This window comes from Budorcas taxicolor, chromosome 22, assembly GCF_023091745.1.
Source record: "Budorcas taxicolor isolate Tak-1 chromosome 22, Takin1.1, whole genome shotgun sequence".
In the NCBI taxonomy this organism is placed as follows: Eukaryota; Metazoa; Chordata; class Mammalia; order Artiodactyla; family Bovidae; genus Budorcas; species Budorcas taxicolor.
The window spans coordinates 49,965,173-49,989,268 of record NC_068931.1 but is presented as its reverse complement, the minus strand read 5'-3'; the positions used below and the strand labels follow the sequence as shown (position 1 = coordinate 49,989,268).

Sequence of the window (24,096 nt, the reverse complement as noted above, 5' to 3'; positions counted from 1 at the left end):
GGATATATTGATTTTCCTATTGGCAGGACTCACGGTTAGTTGCCTTTGTATAGTTCACAGTTTGATGGTGTGTGCCAGACTCAAGGAAGAAAGGAAATTTCTTTATCATAAAGAGATAAATTTCGTATCATAAAAAGAACAACAACAACAACAACAAAAAAGAACAGCAAACAACATACCCCTTGCCAAGTACCAGAGGCTGCTCTGAATGCTTTCTTCACACACATTTACTTTCTTGAGCCTCATAACCTAATGAATATACTCTCCCCACCTCATTTTTTGCCATGTGTTTTTCTATTTTAAACCATTTTTAAGTGTACAGTTCAGTGGCACTGACTATATTCACAATGTTGTATAACTATCGCCACTAATTCCAGAACTTTTTCATCATTCCAAACAGAAACTTGACCCAATGAGCAATAATTCCCTATTCTTCCTTTACCTCAGCCCCAGATAACCTCTATTCTACTTTCCATCTCTATGAATTTGCTTGTACTAGATATTTCATGTAAATTTGTCCTTTGAGGTCTGGCTTATTTTACTTACAGTATTCTTTGGGTTCATCTGTGTTTTGCTATGTAACAGGTAGCAGAACATCATTCCTCTTTGTGGTTGAATAACCACCCCTTGGGTGTATATATTACATTTTGTTTATCCATTCATCTGTTGATGGACCCTGGATTGCTTGTTTATTGGGGGCAATGCTTTCATTAACATTGGTATACAAATATGAGTACTTGTTCTAAGTTATTTTAGGTGTATCCTTGGGAGTTGAATTACAAGTTCATATAGTAATTCTGTGTTTAAATGTTTGAGGAACTACCTCAAACACCGTTTTGCATTCCCACCAGCAATGCATGAAGTATATACATCATTCTTGTAGTTTTGCATGTTGAACCACCCTTGCATTCTGGGGATAACTCCAACTTGCTCATGTATGTTTGTTAAGTCTACCTGGTTTATAGTGGTATTCATTGGCCACTCTTTGCTCTTGACCTTCCACCTGGTGGTTCTATCCATTATTGAAAATGAGGTAATGAAGTTTCCGATTATTATTATAGACTTATTTCTCCCTTCAGTTCCTTCCACTTTTCCTTCATGATTTTGAGAAGGAAGTTATATATATGCATATATATAAGAATATATATGCATCTGTTGATAGATGCATATACGTAACTCCTATCTTGATTGAGACTTTTATGCAAATATAATGTCCTTCTTTGCCTCTTGTAAACCTTTCTAACTTGAAGTGTACTTTGTATGACAATAATATAGCTGTATCAGCTCTTTTCTGGTTACTTGGAATATCTTTTTTCAAACTTTTATTTTCAGTCTTTTTGGGTGTCTAAAGTGCTTCCAGACATCGTGTAGATGACTTTTTGAAAATCCTTTCTGCCAGTCCCTGCCTTTTAATTGCCCTTGTGTTTCCATTTAAAGTATTACTGATGAAAGATTTATTTCTGCCATTTGACTGCTTGCTTTCTGTATGTCTTATATGTTTTGTGTTTCTCAGTTCTTCCGTCACTGTCTTGTGTGTTTATTTCTTGTAGTGAGGGTATCATTTAGATTCCCTACATTTCTGCATATTTTTTGGTTATTTTCTACTTCTTTATTTGTATTTTTGGCTCTGCCGGGTTTTGTTGCTTCACGTGGGCTTTCTCTCGTTGCAGCAAGCAGGGGTTACTCTTCACTGTGGTGCACATGCTTTTCATTCCAGTGTCTTCTCTTATTGCAGAGCACAGGCTGTAGGGTGCATAGGCTTCAGTAGTTGTGGTGCGTGGGTTTAGTTGCCCCACAGCATGTAGTGTTTTCCTGGAGGAAGAGGAATTGAACCCATGTCCTCTGCATTGGCAGACAGATTCTTAACCACTGGACCACCAGGAAAGTCTCTGGTTATTTTCTTAGTGGTTACTGTGGTGATCACGATGAATGTCTTCAACCTGTAACAACCTAGTTTAAATAATACCCTCTTGGTTTTAATAGTATACAAATACTCTGCTGCTATGCATCTCCATCCCTCTTGATTTATATTGTTATTGCCACAGATTACTTCCGTTAAACGTGTGTACCCATTAACAGAAATTTATTATTATTTTCTGCATTTGTGTAAGTCATATAGGGAACAGAGGTGCTGCAAAACAAAAGTATAATGCTGGCTTTTACATTTACCTGGCTTCCCAGGTGGCGCTAGTGGCCTATAATGCAGGAGACACAAGAGATGTGGGTTTGATCCCTGGTTGGGAATATCTCCTGGAGGAGGGCATGGCCACCTACTCCAGTATTCTTGCCTGGAGAATCTCATGGGCAGAGCCTGGTGGGGGTTGTAAAGAGTGGAGCCCCATGGGGTTGTAAAGAGTTGGACATGACTAAAGCAACTTAGCACGCAGGTTTACCAATGTTATTCTTTCTTATGGTTTTAAGTTACCATCTAGTGTCCTTACATTTCACCCTGAAGGACTTTCTTTAGTTACTGGTAACCAGTTCCTCCTGCTTTTGTTTCTCTGGAAATGACTCAGCTGTCCTTTGGTATCCAGGAGGGACTGGTTCTATGACCTCCATGGGTACCAAAACCTATGGATGCTCAAGTCCTTTATATAAAATGGCATAGTGTTTGCATATAACCTACACACATCTTCCTGTATATTTTAAATCATCTCCAGATTACTTATTGTACCTAATACAATGTAAATGCTATGTAAATAGTTCTCAGCATATGTCAAATTAAAGTCTTATTTTTTGGAACTTCCTGAAATTTTTAAAAAATATTTTCGATTCATGGTTGGTTGGATCTACAGATGCAGAACCTGTGAATACAAGGGGCTGACTGTAATTCTCTTTCATTCTTGAAAGACAGTTTTTCCAGATATAGAATTCTTGGTTGACTGGAAGAAGAAATTTCAGAAATTAAAATGTATCATCCCACTGCCTTCTGGCCTCCATGGTTTCTGATAAGAAATCCACTTTTACTGAGGATAAGTTATGTGATGAGTTACTACTTTCCTGCTGTTCTTTGGATTCTTTGTCATTGGGGTTTGATACTTTGACATAATGTGTCTCAGTGACTCTTTTTGAGTTTATTCTGCTAGTTTGTTGAGCTTCTTGGAAATATATCTTTCATCAGATTTGGGCATGTAGGCACTATTTCTTCAAATAGTTTGCTATCCCTTTCTCTCTTTCCTTTTTCTGGGACTCCTATGATGTATATTTTGGTTCACTTTATGGTGTCCCACAGGTCCCTCAGGCTCCGTCCACTTTTATTCATTCTTTTTTCTCTCCCCTTCTCAAACTGGAGAATTTCATCTGCTCTGTTTTCAAGTTGACTGGTCATTTCTTCTGCCTATTCAAGTCTTCTGTTAGACCCCTTTAGTAAAATGAACAATTTCATTTTAGTTATTAACACTTTTCCTAAAATAACTAGCTCCAAATAGAGGGTGAGAGGGGAGGGGCTCTGCCCCCTTTAAATCTTCCAACTGATGCCATAGAGGAAGCCACTGTATCCCAAGAGAGCCAAAAGCAAGGCAGACATCTGTGCCAGTCCTTCAGGGAACTGCCAGACCAACCAGAGTGCACAGCCCCAGAGCTTTGGAAGGCAAGGGCTCACTGCCTGCCCAGGCAGCAGCCAGCTGCTCCAGGACTGGGGGTTGCTGTCCCTGTAGCTGTAGTGTGGTTGGAGAATGGGGGCTGGCAGCCAGTGCACACTGCTCTCTCAGCAAAGATCTGCAGGCTATCCTTCATCAGGTACTTTCCTGGTGGTTTTAAGCATCCAGTCAGGTTCCAGAGTTATAAGACAGTTGATGCCATGCTTTTTTCTAGCTCAGTGGTAGCTCCAGTGGAGGGACTGACCCCTGGAGGTTCTTGTTCTGTCATTTTGTACAATGTCACTCTCCCTTTTCCTTTTTAGAGATGAGGAAACTGAGGCAGAGGAAGCTTCAGGAACTCACCCAAGGTGGTGCCAGGATTACAGCTCAGGTTAACTGCCTCCAGAGCCCATGTCCTCAACCTTTTCACCATACCGCCTCGCCACATGATTTGCAGCTGAAATGTATTTTTCTGTTCTCCCTTAGATGGAAAATTTTTTAAAGAACGCTAGAATTGGAGAAGCTAATGTCATCTGATCTCCAAACAGGCCTAAACCAAAGCCTCTCTCCCTCTAAATACCTCAGAAAGAGAAGTCCTCAGAAAGAGGACTTCTCCTGAAGTCCTGCCTAGTTATTGGAACAGGAATATTCTTGTGAAATTCATTTTTGTGAATTCACCAAAACTGACTCTTTTTAGACATAGGCAGTATTTTACATGGTCTTATCCTTCCCCACAGGCACAACTACAAGATCGGAATGACCCTCAGCAGCTGCTATTAGACTTCAAGCACATGTTTCCTGTTTTGTTTCCATTTAATCCATCTTCTCTGACCATGGACTCAATCCATATCCCAGCATGTCTCAATCTGGAGTTCCTCAATGAAGTCTGACAATACACACGCCAAAGCTCGATTGCCAGCGAGAGCACGAAAGAAGTACATAGAACAGTAAAGTGAATTTAAGAATCTGTTAAAATCTACAAAAGTAGATCAGAGTTTGAGAGCCTGTGCAGAGTGAACTATACAGAATAAGACACATCTGTCATTATATTTTGTACCTACTGCTCAGAATAAAAACACTTGAAATATGGAAGATTTTTTTAAAGTATGATTTCGGTCTAAACAAATTCATATCATAATCCATAGCCACCAAGCAGTCCCCATGGCCATATAAAAGGTGCCAGTCTATAAAACAGAAACTGCCTAGTTTTGATCTTTGGACATAATTGGAGAATGTCCAAAGTAAGATGACATTAAAAATAATGTAAGTCACATAAACTGCCTTCAGAGGGCTTTTAACAAATCATGGTACTATTAAGCATGATACTGTCATATAGCAAGTGACATTTCCCCACATCAACAAACTACAGGTGTGGATGGGTTTATGGGGAGATGTTTTGAGGACAAATATATAGACCTGGGCCTTCTGAGAAGTTTCCTGAAGATAATTTTAATGCCTAGTGATGCAGACAATGGTATAATTGACCTCCAGACTAAATAGTTTGATTATTCGTTTCTGAAGTAAAATTAGAAGACTTGGTCCCTAATATACTCAGACCTATTTGTGTAGTCATGAATTTATGGAGAAATTGTGCTAAAAATGCTGCAGTTCCAAACATAAAATGTAAGCAAATAGATACTATTATTTCCAATGCTAGTCCATGCACTTCCTGACTCAACAAAACTTTCAAAAAAATCAATATAATCTAAATGTTAGAAAATAGTAACAAGTCTTATTTTATTAGATTAAAAATCAAACAAGTCAGTATAAAAGCATTTAATCCCTTAATGCCATTATACCTCCAGTAAGAGGTATAATTACATATTATGTAATGCTCATAGTAAGGAAAGCAAACTTCATCTTGAGAATTTGACAATTTGAAAAGCCTTTTTTAAAAATCAGTTCAGGTATTATTAAATTATTATCCAAAAGTTTTGGGTGCTTGTATGTGTATGTGGTTTTTTTTTTAAGAGAGAATAGCTTATGTCAACTTTCCCTTTTCAGTTTTTCAACATTTTTCAAAATTACTACAAAAAATTGTAAATACCTCTGCTTTAAAATAAGGATTAAGAAAAAAAGAGTATTCAATGATAATATTACAACAGATTTTATGTGTTTACTGCTGGTTTCTTCAACAGCAGACATTCAATTAGAAAATCCTACATATTGCTTACAACCTTTTTTTACTATTTTTTCATATTTCTGGTAGATAACAGTACGCTCCTTCCATGACAGGAGCAGATGGTGTTTGTAAATCGTAGAAGAGCCTCTGTGCTGCATCAAGAAGATAAAATTTCTCCACAAAGTACAAGTAGAACCCCACACCCCACCACCTTTTTACTCAGTCTTTCAACTTAAAAGGCTCTTAGAAATACAACACACTCTGAGCACTAAGGAGTCCTGTGTGTGGAGCCCTCACAGCTCGGCTTCCTTGTAATCCTCCTCACCCCCTTGGCGGAACAGGCACCACACCTGGACGAAGACCACTGCCTAGCAGGTCCCAACCCATGTCGTCAACATGACCTCCACACTGAACATCAGACTCCTCTCGGGCGTCCACACAAAGCTTTGCCTTCCCCTCCCTCCCCAGATAAAGTCACACGATTTGACAACCCTGACCCACACTCTTCAGCCCACATGGTGACTACATTTGGAAGGCTAGTCTAAACCAACTGGGTGTATGGCTACCTCTTTTTAAAGTTGTTTATTACATATAATTTGCTTTTTACTGCATTTTAGCTTAAAACTTAGTTTCATGTAGGGCTTGTTCTTAACCTTTTAGAGAAAATGAAATGCCTCATTAGAGTGGTAAGGAATTGAAAAGCAGTGATTCCTTAAAAGCAGCAGCTTCCCTGTCCTTGAATGTGTTGTATTAGTTGCCCAGTCACGTCTGACTCTGGACTATATAGCTCTCTAGGTTCCTCTGTCCAGGGAATTCTCCAGGCAAGAATATTGGAGTGGGTAGCCAGTCCCTTCTCCAGGGGATCTTTCTGACCCAGGGACCAAACCCAGGTCTTAGCTCAATTGATAAAGAATCTGCAGCAATACAGGAGACCCTGGTTTGATTCCTGGGTCAGGAAGATCCCCTGGAGAAAGGGCTAGGCTACCCACTCCAGTATCCTGGGGCTTCCCTACTGGCTCAGATGGTAAAGAATCTGCCTGCAATGTGGGAGACCTGGGTTTGATATCCTGGAGAAGAGAACAGCTAACCACCCCAGTATTATGGCCTGGAGAATTCCATGGACAGAGGAGCCTAGCAGGCTACAGTCCATGGGGTCACAAAGAGTTGGACAGGACTGAGTGACTTTCCCTTTCTTTCCTTCCTGCAGGGCAGGCAGGTTCTTTACCCTCTGAGCCACCAGGCAAGCCCTTACATGCTTATACTCGCATCTCTTCATCCCTCTGGGTCACTACCTTTGCTGTCCCTACCGGTGATATGACAGACCTATCAGTGGCTAACCACTGGGTGCCAAGGACTCACTGAGTAAAACCTTGGCAGGTAGAATAAATGGGGTGGGGGAACCTTATGAATGCTTCCCTACTAAGCCTAAGAAACGGTAGATTGAGTTCTCTTCCAAAGGTAAAGATACTTCACTGGAGCTGCAGTTTGTATATACTTGACTCAGTAGGTGAAGAATCTGCCTGCAGTGCAGGAGACACAGGAGATGTGGGATCGATCCATGGGTTGGGAAGATCCCCTGGAGGAGGAAACAGCAACTCACTCCAGTATTCTTGCCTGAAAAATCCCATGGACAGAGGAACCTGGAGAGCTACAGTCCATAAGGTCACAAAGAGTCAGAAACAACTGAGCAACTAGGAAAAAAAAAAAAGGCAGTCTTTTACAGACACAATAAAAGAATACATTAATTGGCTACTTAATGTTTAGTTCTGCCCTATTTAACATAACAGAGGCTGGAAGAAGCATCTTTATCTTTAGTTAGCATTTGTCTTAAGTCAGTTCAACACATTTTCCAATTTCTTGAAATCCATGACTTAAATAATCCAACATAAATGTCTGAATTCTATGCCAGATATCTGTCTTTATATTTTAGTATTTAAAATTTAGTTGACACTTTTCTCACTATGTGCCTTCAGCAGTTACTAAGATAACTGACATCAATTGTCCGAAATAAGTGTTGCTGTGGGAAGAATTTTCATGTTCAACATAACATTCTGGTGGTGTCTTTGTTCTGTCTTTTGAAACATGAAAAGCATTTTAAAGATTACTTTAGAATCAAATATTTATAGATAAACAATTCGTGTTTTAAGTATTAACTGGACCTATCAGTTTACTGAGAGTAATGTGTGTTGTGTGCATATTAATAATTGTTGCTGAAGCTGACAAACATATCACCTACATGTATTCTCCACGAGCCGTCATAGCCACTGTTAGACTTAACAGTACCCAGCAAGCAGATCAGACCCAAAGGAAAATAGGTTTTATCCTCCTTTTTATGAAGCATGTCAACAAGAGTTTTTTCCTTGATTTTCCTATGCTACATTTTAAAGTTTTTGTAAAAACAAAAGAGACAAAACTAAAAACTTGGAAAACTTAGAAAAAATTAACACTGTTACTATCAATTCATCAAATACTTAACAGCCTCACTTAACCCATTATGATAACAGTAACCAATAAATTAAAATCCATTTCTTTAACATATAGTAAGTTTAACTGCTTTCATACATTTGACCTAGTTCTAAGGAAGCAAGGGATTCGTAAGCTGAAACACTTGTGTGATGCCGAATGACTAAACAGTTACTAAAGTGTGACAGCATGGGGCAGGACATTAGTTTTTCCTCATAAGTTTTTCCTCACAGTTTCTCATTATTTGCTGCATAAGCCAAACAGCCATAATTCACTCTTTGCACACATTGGTGCCATAGAGAATTAGTGTATAGAAAATTAGAGGTTGATGGCAATGCCAATAAAACATAGGCCTTTTTTTCTTATTATGTAGGTCATTAGATACTAAAGATTGTTTTTCCAAAAACAATTTCCAATTATAATAAAGAGGGTCAATCAAAAGTGAGTTTAAACTGCTTTCTAAAGTGATAGTGTCAGAATAATCCAGATTTGAATACAACATTTTTTCACCAACTGATGCTTAGATAAAGGACTGCTTCACTGAGGAGTTCACATCATAGTCAGAGGTGAATCTAACAATGGAGAAGAAATATTACTAATAAAAATATTTTTCCATTTTGAACAAATCTGTAAACTACACCTTTATTTATAAAAATTGCTTGTATTAGTCACTGTAATATTCAGCTGTGGATTAAAAATCTGTGGAAATAAATACTACTGAATAAGGTGGTGTGACAAATTTAAATGAAATTTTAAACTAATTGCACATTGCCTGAAAAGTTGATTTTTAATGCTTTCTTAAGAAATTTTATTCAGGGGTCTATATTTCAAACATGCATCGTGATCATTGAAACCAGAGGTTGGCAAACTGCAGCCTGAAAGTTGCAGGTAGAAGGAAACTCCCTATAAAATAAGACTTGCTGCTAAGTCGCTTCAGTCGTGTCCGACTCTGTGCGACCCCATGGACGGCAGCCCACCAGGCTCCCCCATCCCTGGGATTCTCCAGGCAAGAACACTGGAATGGGTTGCCATTTCCTTCTCCAATGCATGAAAGTGAAAAGTGAAGGTGAAGTCACTCAGTTGTGTCCAACCCTCAGCGACCCCATGGACTGCAGCCTTCCAGGCTCCTCCATCCATGGGATTTTCCAGGCAAGAGTACTGGAGTGGGGTGCCATTGCCTTCTCCGATAAAATAAGACTTCCTAAGTTAATTCAAACAAGGCAGTTTGGGTGCAGTGGACCAATGGAATAAAACAGAGAGCTCAGAGATAGACTCATATGTATAACTTTGTATATGGCAAAGATGTCATTACAAATAGTGGGTACAATATTTATAAGATCTGTATGGAGTAACTTACATAAGTGAACATTAACAATGACATTAAAATACTGGAAAACATTTCATGGATAAGAAAACTCCATACTATAGAAATGTCAATTATCCCCAAGTTGGTCTACAGATTAAAAACAGTCTCACTACAGTTTTGGGGGAACCAAACTTGGGTCTGCTGGCCTTCACACAGTAAAACCAATCTGCCAACACCAGGTGGTGGTGAAGGAAAGGGCAATGTAACACAGGCCCAAGAAAGAGTATGGGCAGAGAATATTCAAAAGACCTGAACTCTGGGGGAACTTCAGGGAAATGTTTTTAAAGACTGATGGTGGTGGGGAGTCAACATCACCAACCTTCTGGTTCCAACCAGTCTGGGGTCTCCGCTTGTGGTCAACAGGCAGTTGACTTCTTTCACCAAGTGGGGGTTTCAGTATCAGCAAAACAGCTCAAGGATATGGCTCAGAATATTACTTATAGCCCTTAAGAAGGAACTAAAGGTCCTTGACTTTATTTTATGGCTAAGCATTACTTTCTCTTAACTGTTTTCCTATATTTCTGCATTTGCTCACTTCTGTGATTAAATTTGCTCTTTGAAACTGAGGGAGGGCCAAGGAGGCTAAAGTTTTCTTTTTTTTTTTTACCAACAAGTGGTAGGTGAAGGACATGGTGGGTGGGGTCTACCCAGGGGAGGCCCCATAGGGTCCTGCTCAGTTAAATCTATGAACCTAGATTTAACTAAGTTTACACAGGTATACCTTGGAAATGTTGGTTGTTCAGTTCAAGACCATTGCAATAAAATGAGTATCACAAATAACACAAATTTTTTGGTTTCATAGTATATATGTTATTTTTCCACTATACTGAAGTGTGCAAAGATCACTGATCACAGATTGCCATAACATGATAATCATGAAAAAGTTTGAAATATTACAAGAATTACTAAAATGTGATGCAGAGACAAAAAGTGAGCAAATGCTGTTGGAAAATGGCACCAGCAGACTTGCTCCAAGCAGAGTTGCCACAAACTCAATTTAAAAAAGAAAATGAAACAACAAAAAAACCACAATAAAGTGAAGCAGAATATAATGAAGTATACCTGTATTACCAAATGAAATTCTAAGGCTTGGTAAGGGTACAGAAACTGCAAGTAACTTTCAAACAGGTAGAGGAACAAAGACAAATACACTTGACCCTTGAGTAAGGGGTAGGAGACCACCCCACCCCCACCCTCCATGCAGTCAAATTACATCCTCTGAATGTAATTTATAGACAGCTCTACACATACTGAGTTCCTCCATATCCGAGGTTCCAACCAACTCTGCTCATGTAGTACAGTAGTATTTACTATTGAAACAAATCTGCAAATCAACCTGCGCAGTTCAAACACATGCTGCTCAAGGGCCAGCTGTATATATATCCTTCACTTAAGTTTGTGATAGTATCTTAAGCTATTTGGAACACATCTAGACCTGGGGTAAACTTAAATTCGGCAAATCAGTGTCTGTATTATTCTCTGTCTATATTTATTTCTGATGTGCTTGTTTGGCAACTTAAACTTTCAGTAGGGTAGGTATCTGTTATAAGGACAAAACCAAATCCAAGGTTATAACTCCCTCTTTTTTAAAAAATTTATTTAATTGAAGGATAATTGCTTTACAGAATTTTGTTGTTTTCTGTCAAACCTCAACATGAATCAGCCATAGGTATACATATGTCCCCTCCCTCTTCAGCCTCCCTCCCATTTCCCTCCCCATCCCACCCCTCTAGGTTAAGACAGAGACATACAGCAAATTCCCATTGGCTATCTATTTTACATATGGTAATGTACGTTTCCAGGTTACTCTCTCCATACAGTTCACCCTCTCCTCCCCATAGCTGCCTCTTAACAAAATTTGAAGTTATCACCAAAGCAGTTAGACTAACGATGAGCACATACATGACCTTCCCAGCTTCTCAAGATTAGTAAATGCAGCTGTCTCATTCATTCAAATTCAAGGTCCTCCTTACCCTTGAGTTCTGAATCCATGGATTCATTCAATCTCAATCTAAAAATTTTTTTGCCAGAAAGTTCCACAAAGACTTGAATTTTTCAGGCACCAGCAACTTTTTACATAGAATTTACATTGTATTAGGTACTATAGCTAATCCAGACATTTAATGTATGTATGTGGGAGAATGTACATAGGTTATATGCAAATATGCAAATACTACTTTATGTAAAGGACTTGATTTAGGTGTCCCTCTAGAACCAATCCCCTAAGATACTGAGGGGTCACTGTACTCATCTGTTAACATAGTCCCAGCTCCTACCAACTGTACCAGCTTTCCGAGTCTCTGCTAATGAAACTTCGAAAAGCAGTGCTATTCAAAATTACCATCAATTTAGGGTATTATAATGGCACCCTACTCCAGTACTCCTGCCTGGAAAATCCCATGGATGGAGGAGCCTGGAAGGCTGCAGTCCATGGGGTCACTAAGAGTCGGACACGGCTGAGCGACTTCACTTTCACTTTTCACTTTCATGCATTGGAGAGGGAAATGGCAACCCACTCCAGTGTTCTTGCCTGGAGAATCCCAGGGACGGCGGAGCCTGGTGGGCTGCGGTCTATCGGGTCGCACAGAGTTGGACACGACTGAAGTGACTTAGCAGCAGCAGCAGCAGCAGGAAGTTTAAGTACAGCAAAATTATCCACATAATGTAGAAGACAGGGCTGAGGCCAGTTATTTCTGAAATCCTAATGAAATCTTAACATGCAAATTCAAGATTTATAATTGATTCACTGATTTCCAGTTTTACACTAATGCTGCTTTTTCTTTTCAAAAAAATAATTACAGAAAGACATGATAATAGGCTATTTCTAAAAATATTGAAAGCTAAATGTCTTACAACAGTAACTTTACATCATGTATCTAGATTTTTAAAATTATAAAATACCTAATTTTTATATATTTAGTATTGTACTATAAAGACTTCCCTGGTGGCTCAGACGGTAAAGCGTCTGTCTACAATGTGGAAGACCTGGGTTCGATCCCTGGGTTGGGAAGATCCCCTGGAGAAGGAAATGGCAATCCACTCCAGGATTATTGCCTGGAAAATGCCATGGAGAGAGGAGCCTGGTAAGCTACAGTCCATGGGGTCGCAAAGAGTTGGACAAGACTGAGCGACTTCACTTTCTATACATATAATTATAGATATGGTTAAAAATGAAAAGAACTAAATGGAATTTCAGGTAATTTTTCAGCTTGCTTGAAAGATACTTTTCCTCTCAATCTTTATTTTGAAAGTTAAACAGCTATAGAAGAGTTGTAAAAATAGAACAATGAACAACCACATAGTCTACATTTATGTTCCCTAATTAGTAATATTTCACCATGTTTGCTTTCTGTCTTCGCCAGTGTATCTGTATGCAGGTTTTTTTTTTCCTCCAGGCAATTGGTAATTAGTTTTGGCACCATGACTCTTCACCTTTAAATATTTTGGTGTGTATCTCCTTAGAACAAAGGACAATCTCTGCCCTGTCTACAGTATAATTAACATAATCAGGAAAAGTAATGTCAATACCACCTCATGCAATTTACAGACCATTCCTCCCCAACTATCCCAATTCTGTTCTTCAGAGTTGTTTTGAATCCAGTTTCCAAAAAGACCCCACATTACACTTAATTGTCACATCTCATCTCCTGTTCATCTAGTACCATTCCTGGCTTTTTTGTTTTTCACAACACTGACATTTTTAAGAGTTCAGGTCAGTTATGTAGCAAAGTGTCCTTCAATTGGATTTGCACGATTGTTTCCTTATGATTAGATTTGTCAGACATTTTTTTTGGAGAAATCCTACGTGTCTGTGTCCTTCTCAGTGCATGATGTCAGTTTGCGCCATTAATGGTAATATTAAGCTTCGTCATTTGGTCAAGGCAATACCCACAAGATTTCTCTAGTGTATGGATAACTTTTCCTCTTCATATTCTGCTGCTGCTGCTACTGCTAAGTCACTTCAGTCGTGTCCAACTCTGTGCGACCCCATAGACAGCAGCCCACCAGGCTCCCCCATCCCTGGGATTCTCCAGGCAAGAACACTGGAGTGGGTTGCCATTTCCTTCTCCAATGCATGAAAGTGAAAAGTGAAAGTGAAGTCGCTCAGTTGTGTCCGACTCTTAGCGACCCCACGGACTGTAGCCTACCAGGCTCCTCCGTCCATGGGATTTACCAAGCAAGAGTACTGGAGTGGGGTCCCATTGCCTTCTCCACATGATACTCTTGAGATTGTGTATCTTTACATAGATTTTCATGTTTTTATATATGTAAACCTTTTTACTCAATGGTTTTCAAATATACCCATTTTCATGACATTTTTAATTACGGAAAACTTAGAAATTTCTATTTGGAAAGACTTGCTGCAGGCGATCTGTAAGTGGGAAAGTGTGATACTCATGATGGCATTTTAACTTTTCTCAATAAATATAAGAGCGCCAAACTGAATACAACCTGCCTTTTTCTCTTATTGAAGAACACTAATACTCTTATCAATAGTTCTAGAGACCAAGAATTTATTTTGTATTTGGACTATTAGAAAGTTTTAATGGAAAAACACACAACTTTTCAAGATCTGTTTATTCCCTCCACTATTGTATCTCACACTTAACACCATTAATTGCACGTTTTCTGATTTTTTTTTTTGTATTGCAAAACATATTTGACTGGCTGAAGTTCAGAGTGCCAACTTGTGATAAGACGTGTTGGTTTTGGCTCACCTAATAAATTCCATTTTGATTTCTATTTTATTACGAGTAACTAGCTGTCAACATAAATCAAGTTCTAATGCTCTAAGGTATTCATTATATATATGCATCTAGAATGGTATCAGCTCTGTATTATCCTTGGAAGAATTAAGAAAATGGTCCTTTGAATCACTTTCTGTAGGAGCCATTGTTGATAAAGGCGAGCATCTAGTAATGACCCATTGCCTCACTTCTCCACCCACCTTTCTCTGCCAAAAAAAGCAAATAAATCTTCTAACTCAAGTTACCAAATACAAATATGTTACCTTTATCAAGGTTTCAACTACTCTATTTCTTCCACCAAGGAAGATTAATTCAGCATTCATGTCCTTTCCTGTTTTCCATAACATACGCCTTAGCTAGCTCTTTTCCTGCCCCCACTTCTATGTTCCAAATGCCATAAGCCCTGGACGAAGAACACAGGCCTTGGGCTTCTGAGAATCAAGAGTTCAAACTTCAAATTCAGCAATTTTCTAGATTTGAGGCTTTGGCAAATTGCTTGGTTTCTCTGGGTCTAAGCTTCCTCATTTATAAAATAAGAAAGGAATAATTCCTACCTATTTCATGGGATTGCAAAATGTCCCTTAATTCGGGTTTGTCTGATGTTGTATGAATTGTATGTTATTCTATTTTACATAACAGTAATCTTGAGAAACCTGTATGCAGGTCAGGAAGCAACAGTTAGAACTGGACATGGAACAACAGACTGGTTGCAAATAGGGAAAGGAGTACGTCAAGGCTGTATATTGTCACCCTGCTTATTTAACTTCTATGCGGAATACATCAGGAGAAACGCTGGGCTGGAAGAAGCACAAGCTGGAATCAAGATTGCCGGGAGAAATATCAATCACCTCAGATATGCAGATGACACCACCGTTATGGCAGAAAGTGAAGAGGAACTAAAAAGCCTCTTGATGAGAGTGAAAGAGGAGAGTGAAAAAGTTGGCTTAAAGCTCAACATTCAGAAAACGAAGATCATGGCATCTGGTCCCATCACTTCATGGGAAATAGATGGGGAAACAGTGGAAACAGTGTTCAGATTTTACTTTTTTGGGCTCCAAAATCACTGCAGATGGTGACTGCAGCCATGAAATTAAAAGACGCTTACTCCTTGGAAGGAAAGTTATGACCAACCTAGACAGCATATTCAAAAGCAGGGACATTAATTTGCCAACAAAGGTCCGTCTAGTCAAGGCTATGGTATTTCCAGTGGTTATGTACGGATGTGAGAGTTGGACTGTGAAGAAAGCTGAGTGCCGAAAAATTGCTGCTTTTGAACTGTGGTGTTGGATAAGACTCTTGAGAGTCCCTTGGACTGCAAGGAGATCCAACCAGTCCATCCTAAAGGAGATCAGTCCTGGGGGTTCATTGGAAGGACTGATGTTGAAGCTGAAACTCCAATACTTTGGCCACCTCATGCGAAGAGCTGACTCACTGGAAAAGACCCTGATGCTGGGAGGGATTGGGGGCAGGAGGAGAAGGGGATGACAGAGGATGAGATGGCTGGATGGCATCACCAACTCGACGGACATGAGTTTGGGAAAACTCCAGGAGTTGGTGATGGAGAGGGAGGCCTGGCGTGCTGCGATTCATGGGGTCGAAAAGAGTCGGACACAACTGAGCGACTGAACTGAATTGAACTGAACTGAATCCCAAAGATGGTAGTTTTTATTTTACTATCACTCATCATCCAGAATATGGAGATGAAAAAAATATCATCAGGTATGTGAGAAGCTTTGATCTATTCAAAGTCCAAATTCCACTGACTATATACTGCCGGGGCTGCTAAGCCGCTTCAGTCGTGTCCAACTCTGTGCGACCCCATAGACGGCAGCTCATCAGGCTCCCCCGTCCCTGGGATTCTCCGGGCAAGAACACTGGAGTGGGTTGCCATTTCCTTCTTCAATGCAGGAAAGTGAAAAGTGAAAGTAAAGTCGCTCAGTCGTGTCTGACCCTCAGCAACCACATGGACTGCAGCCTTCCAGGCTCCTCCGTCCATGGGATTCTCCAAGCAAGAGTACTGGAGTGGGGTGCCATTGCCTTCTCCGACTGACTCTATACACCTGCTGTAAAAAACCAATATACATACTATCTAAAGTTTTTAAAGTGAATTTAAAGTTAGCAGCCTTGGAATTTGCATATTGAATTAACAAGTGTCAATTTCCTGGATTTGTTTAAATCAAAGCAACAGAAAAAAAGAATAAACCTGAGGGTCAAAGAACAACAGATGGTGAAGAAAGGGGAACAAAGGGAGCACAAAAGAGAAATGAAGGGATTTTCTGTAATGCTGGACAGGTTCTAATTACATTTTGAAAGCTGAGAGTAGTTTGGGTTACAACAGTATAAGCACTTGTGAAACTCATCCAACTTGAAGATTCATACGTTTGACCATATGGTAACTCTGCCATAAAAAGACTGTAAACATATACTCACCTTTAACGTGAACCAAAGTATCCTGAAGTGTATTAAGGCTGACAAAGGAAAAAAAAAAAAAGATGGAAACACGTGATACAGCAAATATGGCAAAGTGTTAATAACGTAGAATACGGGTGATGAGTATACGAGTACTTCACGTAGAAGTCTCTCCACTTTCCTCTAAGTTTCTAAGTTTTCATAATAAAAGCGTTGGGTTAAACAAACAAAACAAAACGAGAGGACCACGAACGCGTTTGAAAACCAGGATTTGGGGCGGGCGTTCCCAGACAGCTCACAGAACACCTCAGAGCCTCCCACCACCCCTTCCCAAGCACCGAACTAAGCCCGAGGCAGCGTGGCCCGCACCCCCACCCCGCCCCCGAGCCCTGGCGCTGGGGGTCTGCCGCCCGCGTCGCCCCCTGCTCGCCCGGTCTCAGTCCGTTCTCAGAACACGTTCCATCACCTAGTTCCCAGAACTCAGATTGCGCAGTGGTCACGTCATCATCGACCAGGGCTCGCAGAGCGGCAGGGGCCACCCTAACCTCACCCAAACCTAAACCTAACTGCCTCCCCCTAAGCTCCCAGCCCCCGGGTCCCTGGCCCCATTTCGCCTGACACGTTTTCATAATCCTCTCAGGCTCCGGGCCAGCGGCGCCGCAGGCATGGGGCCCGATCATATAAGGAAAATACTGCGGCCTCATCCGGGGGCTGCATCGTGGACCCGGGGGCGATCCCGTCCCCTACGCCACTCGTTACACCCACTCGTTACACCCCACACCTACCAACCTCCCTGCCCCGCTCCGCGCGCCCAGGCCTCCCGGGCGTGTCCAGCCGCCTCGGGGCCCCGCCCGGGCTGTTCTGCGCAGCCGCCCACCCCGCCTGCCAGAGAGGCTCAGCCAATCCCCTCCCACGCCGTCTTCCGCGCCCACCCGACTTCCGGCCGGGCTCGGCCGCCTCAGACCTTCCTCAAACCTTTTCCGCCCTTTTGGCCGCCCAGTCGTACCTTTGGCCCGCGGTCACACGTTGAAGAGAATCTGGGAGCGAGGAGGAGGGGAACCGCTAATTACCTTGGCGCGGGGAGGGGCTCCAGAGGCTAGGTTGGGCAGGGGAGTCAAAACATTCGATTGCGAAACAGAGAGAATCTCTAAAAACAGTGAGATGGGGGAAAGAATCCGCTCGCGAGGAACGTTTTCCTGTGGGGAGGCCTGTCTCCCCGCGAGGTTTTTGGCACCATTGGTTCCCACCCGGTGTGGCGCCAAGAGGGGCGACGCGGGGCCCAGAGGGGAGCGCTCGGACAGGCCCTCCGAAGTAGGGGAAAGGGCAGAGGCGTAGCCTCGCTGGCACCGCCCCGAGCGCTTAAAGTGGGGCGCGGCGGGCGGGACCAAGGCAACGCCGCCGAGGACCCGAGCGCTGCCGCCTGTCCGCCCGCCGCCATGGCCCTGCTCCGAGGTGAGCGCCGCGGCCCCGCCTCTCGCGCCCCTGGGGGGACAGGGGAGGGGCGTCGGGTCTCGGCGAGGAGTCGGGGTCTCCTTGGCGGTAGAAGGGGACTTGATTTTTAAAAAAAAAGCCAGTCCGGAAGCATTGTTTGAATTAAGGAGAAACCATACGGGCGAGGCGACAGCCATTGCCCACCACGGTTTTGCTTGCTCCTGATCTCGAAGGTCCGTTCCCTTCTCCGCGCCGTAGTGACCCTCCTAGTTCGAGGTCAGCTGTTGGCAAGACCGGGGCGGGGTCCCCTAGGCGCGAGGCGACCTGGGGCGGAGGGGTGCCTTTCAGACGAGCCGGCGGCCCTCGGACCTGGTCACAGGGTGGGCAAGGCTTGGAAGGAATGAAGATTCTCTTGGCGTCGTTGGGGAACCTCTGCCCGAATGACCTGCACGACAACAGCCCGACCCCTCCCCCGCCACCTCGCCCCTGCCAAATGCTTGATGGCGGTCTGTTGGAGAATCTGCCGTAGGCCCTTTCCCTTCTTTTTGACTCCAGAAAAGTGCCGTCACCGAGTACATAAATTCTGCCGTTACTTTTTTAAGTATGTAAATTCCCTTTTCATAGCAAATGGTCACAGTCAGTGGAATTTTCAAGACTATGACTACTTGTCTTTATGTGTCCTTTAAAGAACCTTCAGATGAGACTCATATATCAAGGCCTTGGGAAAGAAAACACTTGGCAGGATCTAAGAAGCAAGGTTCTGGTTGTCCAGGGCCCCAAGGGCTCTGTAAAGGTGATGGGTTTGATTCTGGATCCTAAACAAAGCAGAATAATGCAGCCTGGTTTCCAGTGTGTCCCCATTTCCTCAGGACTGTGAATCTGCCTGTGTATCAAGGAGGAGAGTTTAAGACCACTTAAGAGTCTTATGGCAGAGATCTGCTGCTGCTGCTAAGTCGCTTTAGTCGTGTCCGACTCTGTGCGACCCCATAGACGGCAGCCCACCAGGCTCCGCCATCCCTGGGATTCTCCAGGCAAGAACACTGGAGTGGGTTGCCATTTCCTTCTCCAGTGCGTGAAAGTGAAGTCACTCAGTCGTGTCCGGCTGTTAGCGACGCCATGGACTGCAGCCTACCAGGCTCCTCCGTCCATGGGATTTTCCAGGCAAAGAGTACTGGAGTGGGGTGCCGTTGCCTTCTCTGATGGCAGAGATCTAGGCAACATCAAATGATGGTTTTGATTCAAGTAGGCGGCAGTGGGATTGGAGAAACGGGGGAGGGATGGTTTGAGATAGATTTGGAGATGGATTTGACAACTTGTTGATCGGTTGGAGTGGCAGGTCTATGAGAAGAAAATGCCAAGAATGACTTCAGGTTTCTGGTTTGAAGAACTGAGTTCATGATACTCCTTAGAGAGTGAAAGAAAACGGGGAAGGGATAGACTTGGAAGAGAATATTGAGGTGCTCAAGTGCAGATTCCAGGTAGACAGTTGGTTAGGGGGATCTGGAGCTCAGACAAGCCAAAATGACATGTGACTAGTTCCAGTGGAAAATAGATATTCTGAGCCAAAAGGATTTGTCAGTGCTCTTTCCAACTCCAAATTTCATGCAGTAGCATACTTATTTTTATTTTTTTAGATGGCATATTCAGGAGACCCAAATTATTTAACAGCTGCATTGTCATTAGCTATCTTCCTTAAAAGGAAATCATAGTTTTATTGATTTCTGTTTACTGGTTTATCAGTGATTCTTACCACTTTCTTTTAATACAGACTCCTTTGAAAATTTGATGAAAGCTATGTAAGGAAAGAATGTGCATCAACACCCACATGGAGGAAGTATGAAGTTTATAACTTCGGGACACCATTCACTATGGTGTTAAAGTTAGTGATCATACTTTGATACATTTCCCTGTTTTACAGTTGAGGACACTGATGTCCAGAAAGGTGGACTGGCTTATCTATAATGGTAGTTAGTGTTTTGGTTGTTATTGGTTAGTTAGAGGGCTTCCCTGCTGGCTCGGCAAGTCAAGAGACCACCTGCAATGCAGGAGGTGTAGGTTCGATCCCTGGGTCAGGAAGAAACCCTGGAGAAAGGGATGGCATCCCACTCTGGTATTCTTGCCTGGGAAATCCCATGGCCCGAGGAGTCTGGTGGGCTGCAGTCCATGGGACTGCAAGAGTTGGACACAACTTAGCGACAAAACCACCATCACCACCAGAATACATTACAGATGCACTCGTCTCTCAAGAAACAGTAAATACCAAGTGCTTGCAGGACTATTGGGTAAGAGAGAAAGTTTGACTGATTCTTGTAAGGAAAAGAACACATTTGAATGGGAGCAAAATTGACTTTGGTAAAGATTGTCATTAATCAGATTTCTATCTTCAAGTAGAACCAGTACCCCGGTTTTTTATTAGCACCCACCCAAGGGATTGGTTGGAAGGTTGCCCTCAACAAATAGTAATTTTCTTACTGTTCCTTAGCTTTGCAGGGAGTGTTTGTACAACCTTGCAAAGCATGTTGGTGGGCTGCCAAATTAATCCTCCAACTGAAGTGGATACAGAAGCAGCAGTTGTCCTTGCTAGCTTTGATTGCCGTCAGCAGTTGTTGTGATTAAATGGGTAAATATTTTCCTCACAATGTAACATAAAAGAAGGCAGAATTCCTCTTTATTTTCTAGTGTTATTTTTTCCTCTACAGTCACATTTGCCACCTTGCCAGGCCCTTTCTTGGCATTTCTGACTCATGCCTTGGATTAATGTGTCTTTTCACTGCCTTTAGTGGAAATCTTTAGCCCCTGCATTTCCAGAGTCTTTTAAAATACATAAGATGTTAGTTTGGTTAATGATTGTTAGGTTTTAGACCTTTTAAAATCCACACAAAATTGACATCAAATCAGATACTAATAATTATTGCCATGGTATCCAGTTTATGAAACGGGAAAAAAATAGTTTAGATTGTCTAGTCTTTATACCTGCACATGCCAGATACTTTTTAAATAATTTTTTAAAATGCTTAATAGCATTTTCCCCCTTCAAAATCATTGTATTAGTTCAGTGTTAGCCTTACTCCTGCTAACTTTACAGTCTGGGAGCATCAAGGAGACAGACATGATGTAAGGAAAGCATTTTCGTTTTCACACACACACACACACACCTCCGCACTATTTTGTAGGTTTCTCATATTTCACCATTAGAACTTCCCACATGAAAATGCTTTCTTAGATTATGAAGTACAAGAAAGAAACCCATGAATGGAAATTTATGGAGAAGCAAAGGAAGTTTGCCTTCATTGTTTCTGAAAAGCCAGTGTTCATTCAAACCATTTCTATGTATGTATGTCTTTTTTTCTGGTTTTTGAGATTTTCACTTTATCTTTAGTTTTGAGAAGTTGGACAGTGATGTACCAGAAGAGTGTGTGCGAGTGTTTTGCATGTATTCAATTTGGGGCTAACTGAGCTTGAATCTGTACATTTATCTTTTAGTTTTATAGAAAAGTTGAACAGAAAGTACAGAGCATTCCCATACACTTAACTCATCCCACTCCATTATCCCCTATTATTAACAGCTTCCATCAATGTGGTATGTTTGTTACAGTTGATGAACCAATACTTATCCATTATTTTTAACTAAAGTTCATAGTTTACATTGTTTCATTTGTTGTGTTGTACAGTCCTGTAGGTTTTGATAGATGTGTAATGACATATATCGAGCATTCTAGTACCATAAAGAGTAGTTCTCTGCCCTAAAATTTCCCTGTGCTCTACCTGTTCATTTCTCCTTCTCTACAACCCCCAACCCCTGACAACTGCTGTTTTTTTTACTGTCTCCATAATTTTGCCATTTCTAGGTGTTATATGCTGCTGCTGCTGCTGCTGCTAAGTCGCTTCAGTCGTATCCGACTCTGTGCGACCCCATAGACAGCAGCCCACCAGGTTCCCCTGTCCCTGGGATTCTCCAGGCAAGAACACTGGAATGGGTTGCTATTTCCTTCTCCAGTGCATAAAAGTGAAAAGTGAAAGTGAAGTCGCTAGTCATGTCCGGCTCTTTGCGACTCCATGGACTGCAGCCTACCAGACTCCTCCATTCGTGGGATTTTCCAGGCAAGAGTGCTGGAGTGGGGTATCATTGCCTTCTCCAAGGTGTCATATAGTTGGAATCATATAGTGTGTTGTCTTTTCAGATTGGCTTGTTTCACCAGCAGTATGAGTTTAAGTTTCTTTCATGTCTTTTCATGACTTGATACCTCATTTCTTTTTAGTGCTGAATAATATTCCATTGTATGAATGTATCACAGCTTATCCATTCACCTACTGAAGAACATCTTGTCTGCTTCTAAGTTTTGGCAGTTATGAGTAAAGCTGCTATAAACATTTGTGTGCAGGTTTTTGTGTGGACATGTTTTCAACTCATAGGGGTAAATACAAAGGAGTGTGATTAGTGGATCATGTGAGTAGTGTATGTTTAGTTTTAGGTTTGGAAGAAACTGCCACACTCTCTTCCAAAGTGGCTGTACCATTTTGCATCCTCAGAATCAGCAGGTGAATTTCTTTTGCTCCACATCATCACCAATGTTTGGTGTTGCCAGTGTTGTTGGATTTTAGTTGGGAGACGGAATCTCACAGTTGTTTTAATTTTCAGTTGCCTAATAACACGATGTCAAGCATTTTTTCATATGGTTATTTGCCATTTGTATAGTATCTTTGAATAGCACATTTTTATGCATTTTTATCTGGGTTATTAATTTCTTATTGAGTTTGAAGAGTTCTTTGTATATTTTAGATACAGTCCTTTATCAGATAAGTCTTTTGCAGGTATTCCCTCCCAGTCTGTGGCTTGTCTTTTTGTGCTTTTAATGGTGTCTTTTGAAGAATAGAAGTTTTCAATTTTAATAAAGTCCAAAGTTTTCTTTCTTGGATTGTGTTTTTGGTGTTGTATCTAAAAAGGTTATCACCAAGCCAAACCAAAAATCCCCTAGGTTTTCTCCTTTGGTATCTTCTAGGAGTTCTACAGTTTTTGCGTTTTATATTTAAGTCTGTGATCCAGTTTGAGCTAATTTTTATGAAAGGCGTAAAGTCTGTCTACTTTGTTGTTGTTTGCTTGTGGATGTTCAGTTGTTCCAGCACCACTTATTGAAAAGACTATGGTTTTTCCATTGACTTGCCTTTGACTTTGAGATCAGTTGCAATAGACTTTGAGGTTCTATCCATGTTTTTTGTTTTTATTTTGTTTTCCCCAATATTTTTCCCCCTGTTCTTCAGATTACATAATACCTGTTTATCTATTCCAGAGTCACTGAATCTTACTCTGTTCTTCCATTCTGCTACTACACCCATTCAGTACACATTTTATTTCAGATATTTTTCAGTTTTAGAATTTTCACTTTGGTTTTTTTCTTTAAACTTCTTTTTCTTTGTGGAGCTGTCTGATCCTTTATTATGAACATATTTTTCTATATATTTTGGAACATAGTTATGAGAGACTACTGCTTTAAAATCATTGTTTGCAGATTGTAACATCTGGGTCATGCTGAGGTCCGTCTCTGTTAACTGTCTTTTATCTTAAGGATGAGTCACACAGGCATACATCATTTGCTTGTGAATTGCAGATACTGCAGATTTTTTGTTTGTTTTTTACAGATTGAAGGCTTTTGGCAATCCTGCAGTCAAGCAAATTATTTGTGCCATTTTTCCCACAACATTTTCTCCCAAAATGTATTACATTTTGTTGATTCTCATAATGTTTCAAACCCTCCATCAGCAAAAAGATTACAACTTACTGAAGGCTCAGATGATGGTTAGTATGTAAATTTTTTAGACCTAATGTTGTCGCACACTTAATAGACTACAATACAACTTTTATATGCATTGGAAAACCAAAAAATTCATGTGACTTGCAGTAGTGTGGAACCAAACCTGTAATACCTTTGAGATATGTTTGTATCTTCCTGTTCCTATGTGGATTAATTTTGGATTGTGTGG

At 41.2% G+C, this 24,096-nt stretch overlaps 2 protein-coding genes, 1 long non-coding RNA gene and 2 other non-coding genes across 8 annotated transcripts in view; 2 read left to right on the top strand and 3 right to left on the bottom strand.

Annotated features, from left to right (window-relative positions):
- MYO5B (myosin VB) overlaps positions 1 to 4,489 on the top strand; it is a 200,145-nt gene extending 195,656 nt beyond the window's left edge. Inside the window, 1 exon segment of the mRNA XM_052660247.1 lies at positions 4,316 to 4,489. Coding sequence (XP_052516207.1) covers positions 4,316 to 4,468 — 153 coding nt within the window. The 3' untranslated portion in view covers positions 4,469 to 4,489.
- Positions 1 to 17,970, bottom strand: part of LOC128067288 (uncharacterized) — a 30,084-nt gene extending 12,114 nt beyond the window's left edge. The window contains exons 1-2 of one of the 4 annotated variants that reach the window (XR_008201386.1): positions 17,693 to 17,970; positions 16,708 to 16,745 (exon numbers count right to left, since the gene is read on the bottom strand). This is a non-coding gene — a long non-coding RNA (uncharacterized LOC128067288). Of the gene's footprint in view, positions 1 to 16,707; positions 16,746 to 17,471; positions 17,538 to 17,692 lie in introns of those variants that run through there. The other 3 variants (XR_008201387.1, XR_008201385.1, XR_008201388.1) reach the window with 3 other exon arrangements.
- Positions 17,118 to 17,200, bottom strand: LOC128067610 (small Cajal body-specific RNA 18). Its single transcript, XR_008201420.1, has one exon. It is a non-coding gene; the product is annotated as a small Cajal body-specific RNA 18 (non-coding RNA).
- On the bottom strand, positions 17,276 to 17,417 carry LOC128067613 (small Cajal body-specific RNA 17). Its single transcript, XR_008201421.1, has one exon. It is a non-coding gene; the product is annotated as a small Cajal body-specific RNA 17 (non-coding RNA).
- Positions 17,971 to 18,031: 61 nt separating the features above from the next.
- Positions 18,032 to 24,096, top strand: part of ACAA2 (acetyl-CoA acyltransferase 2) — a 32,849-nt gene continuing 26,784 nt past the window's right edge. Inside the window, exon 1 of the mRNA XM_052660440.1 lies at positions 18,032 to 18,138. Within this exon, the coding sequence (XP_052516400.1) occupies positions 18,123 to 18,138 (16 nt within the window). The 5' untranslated portion in view covers positions 18,032 to 18,122. The remainder of the gene's footprint in view (positions 18,139 to 24,096) is intronic.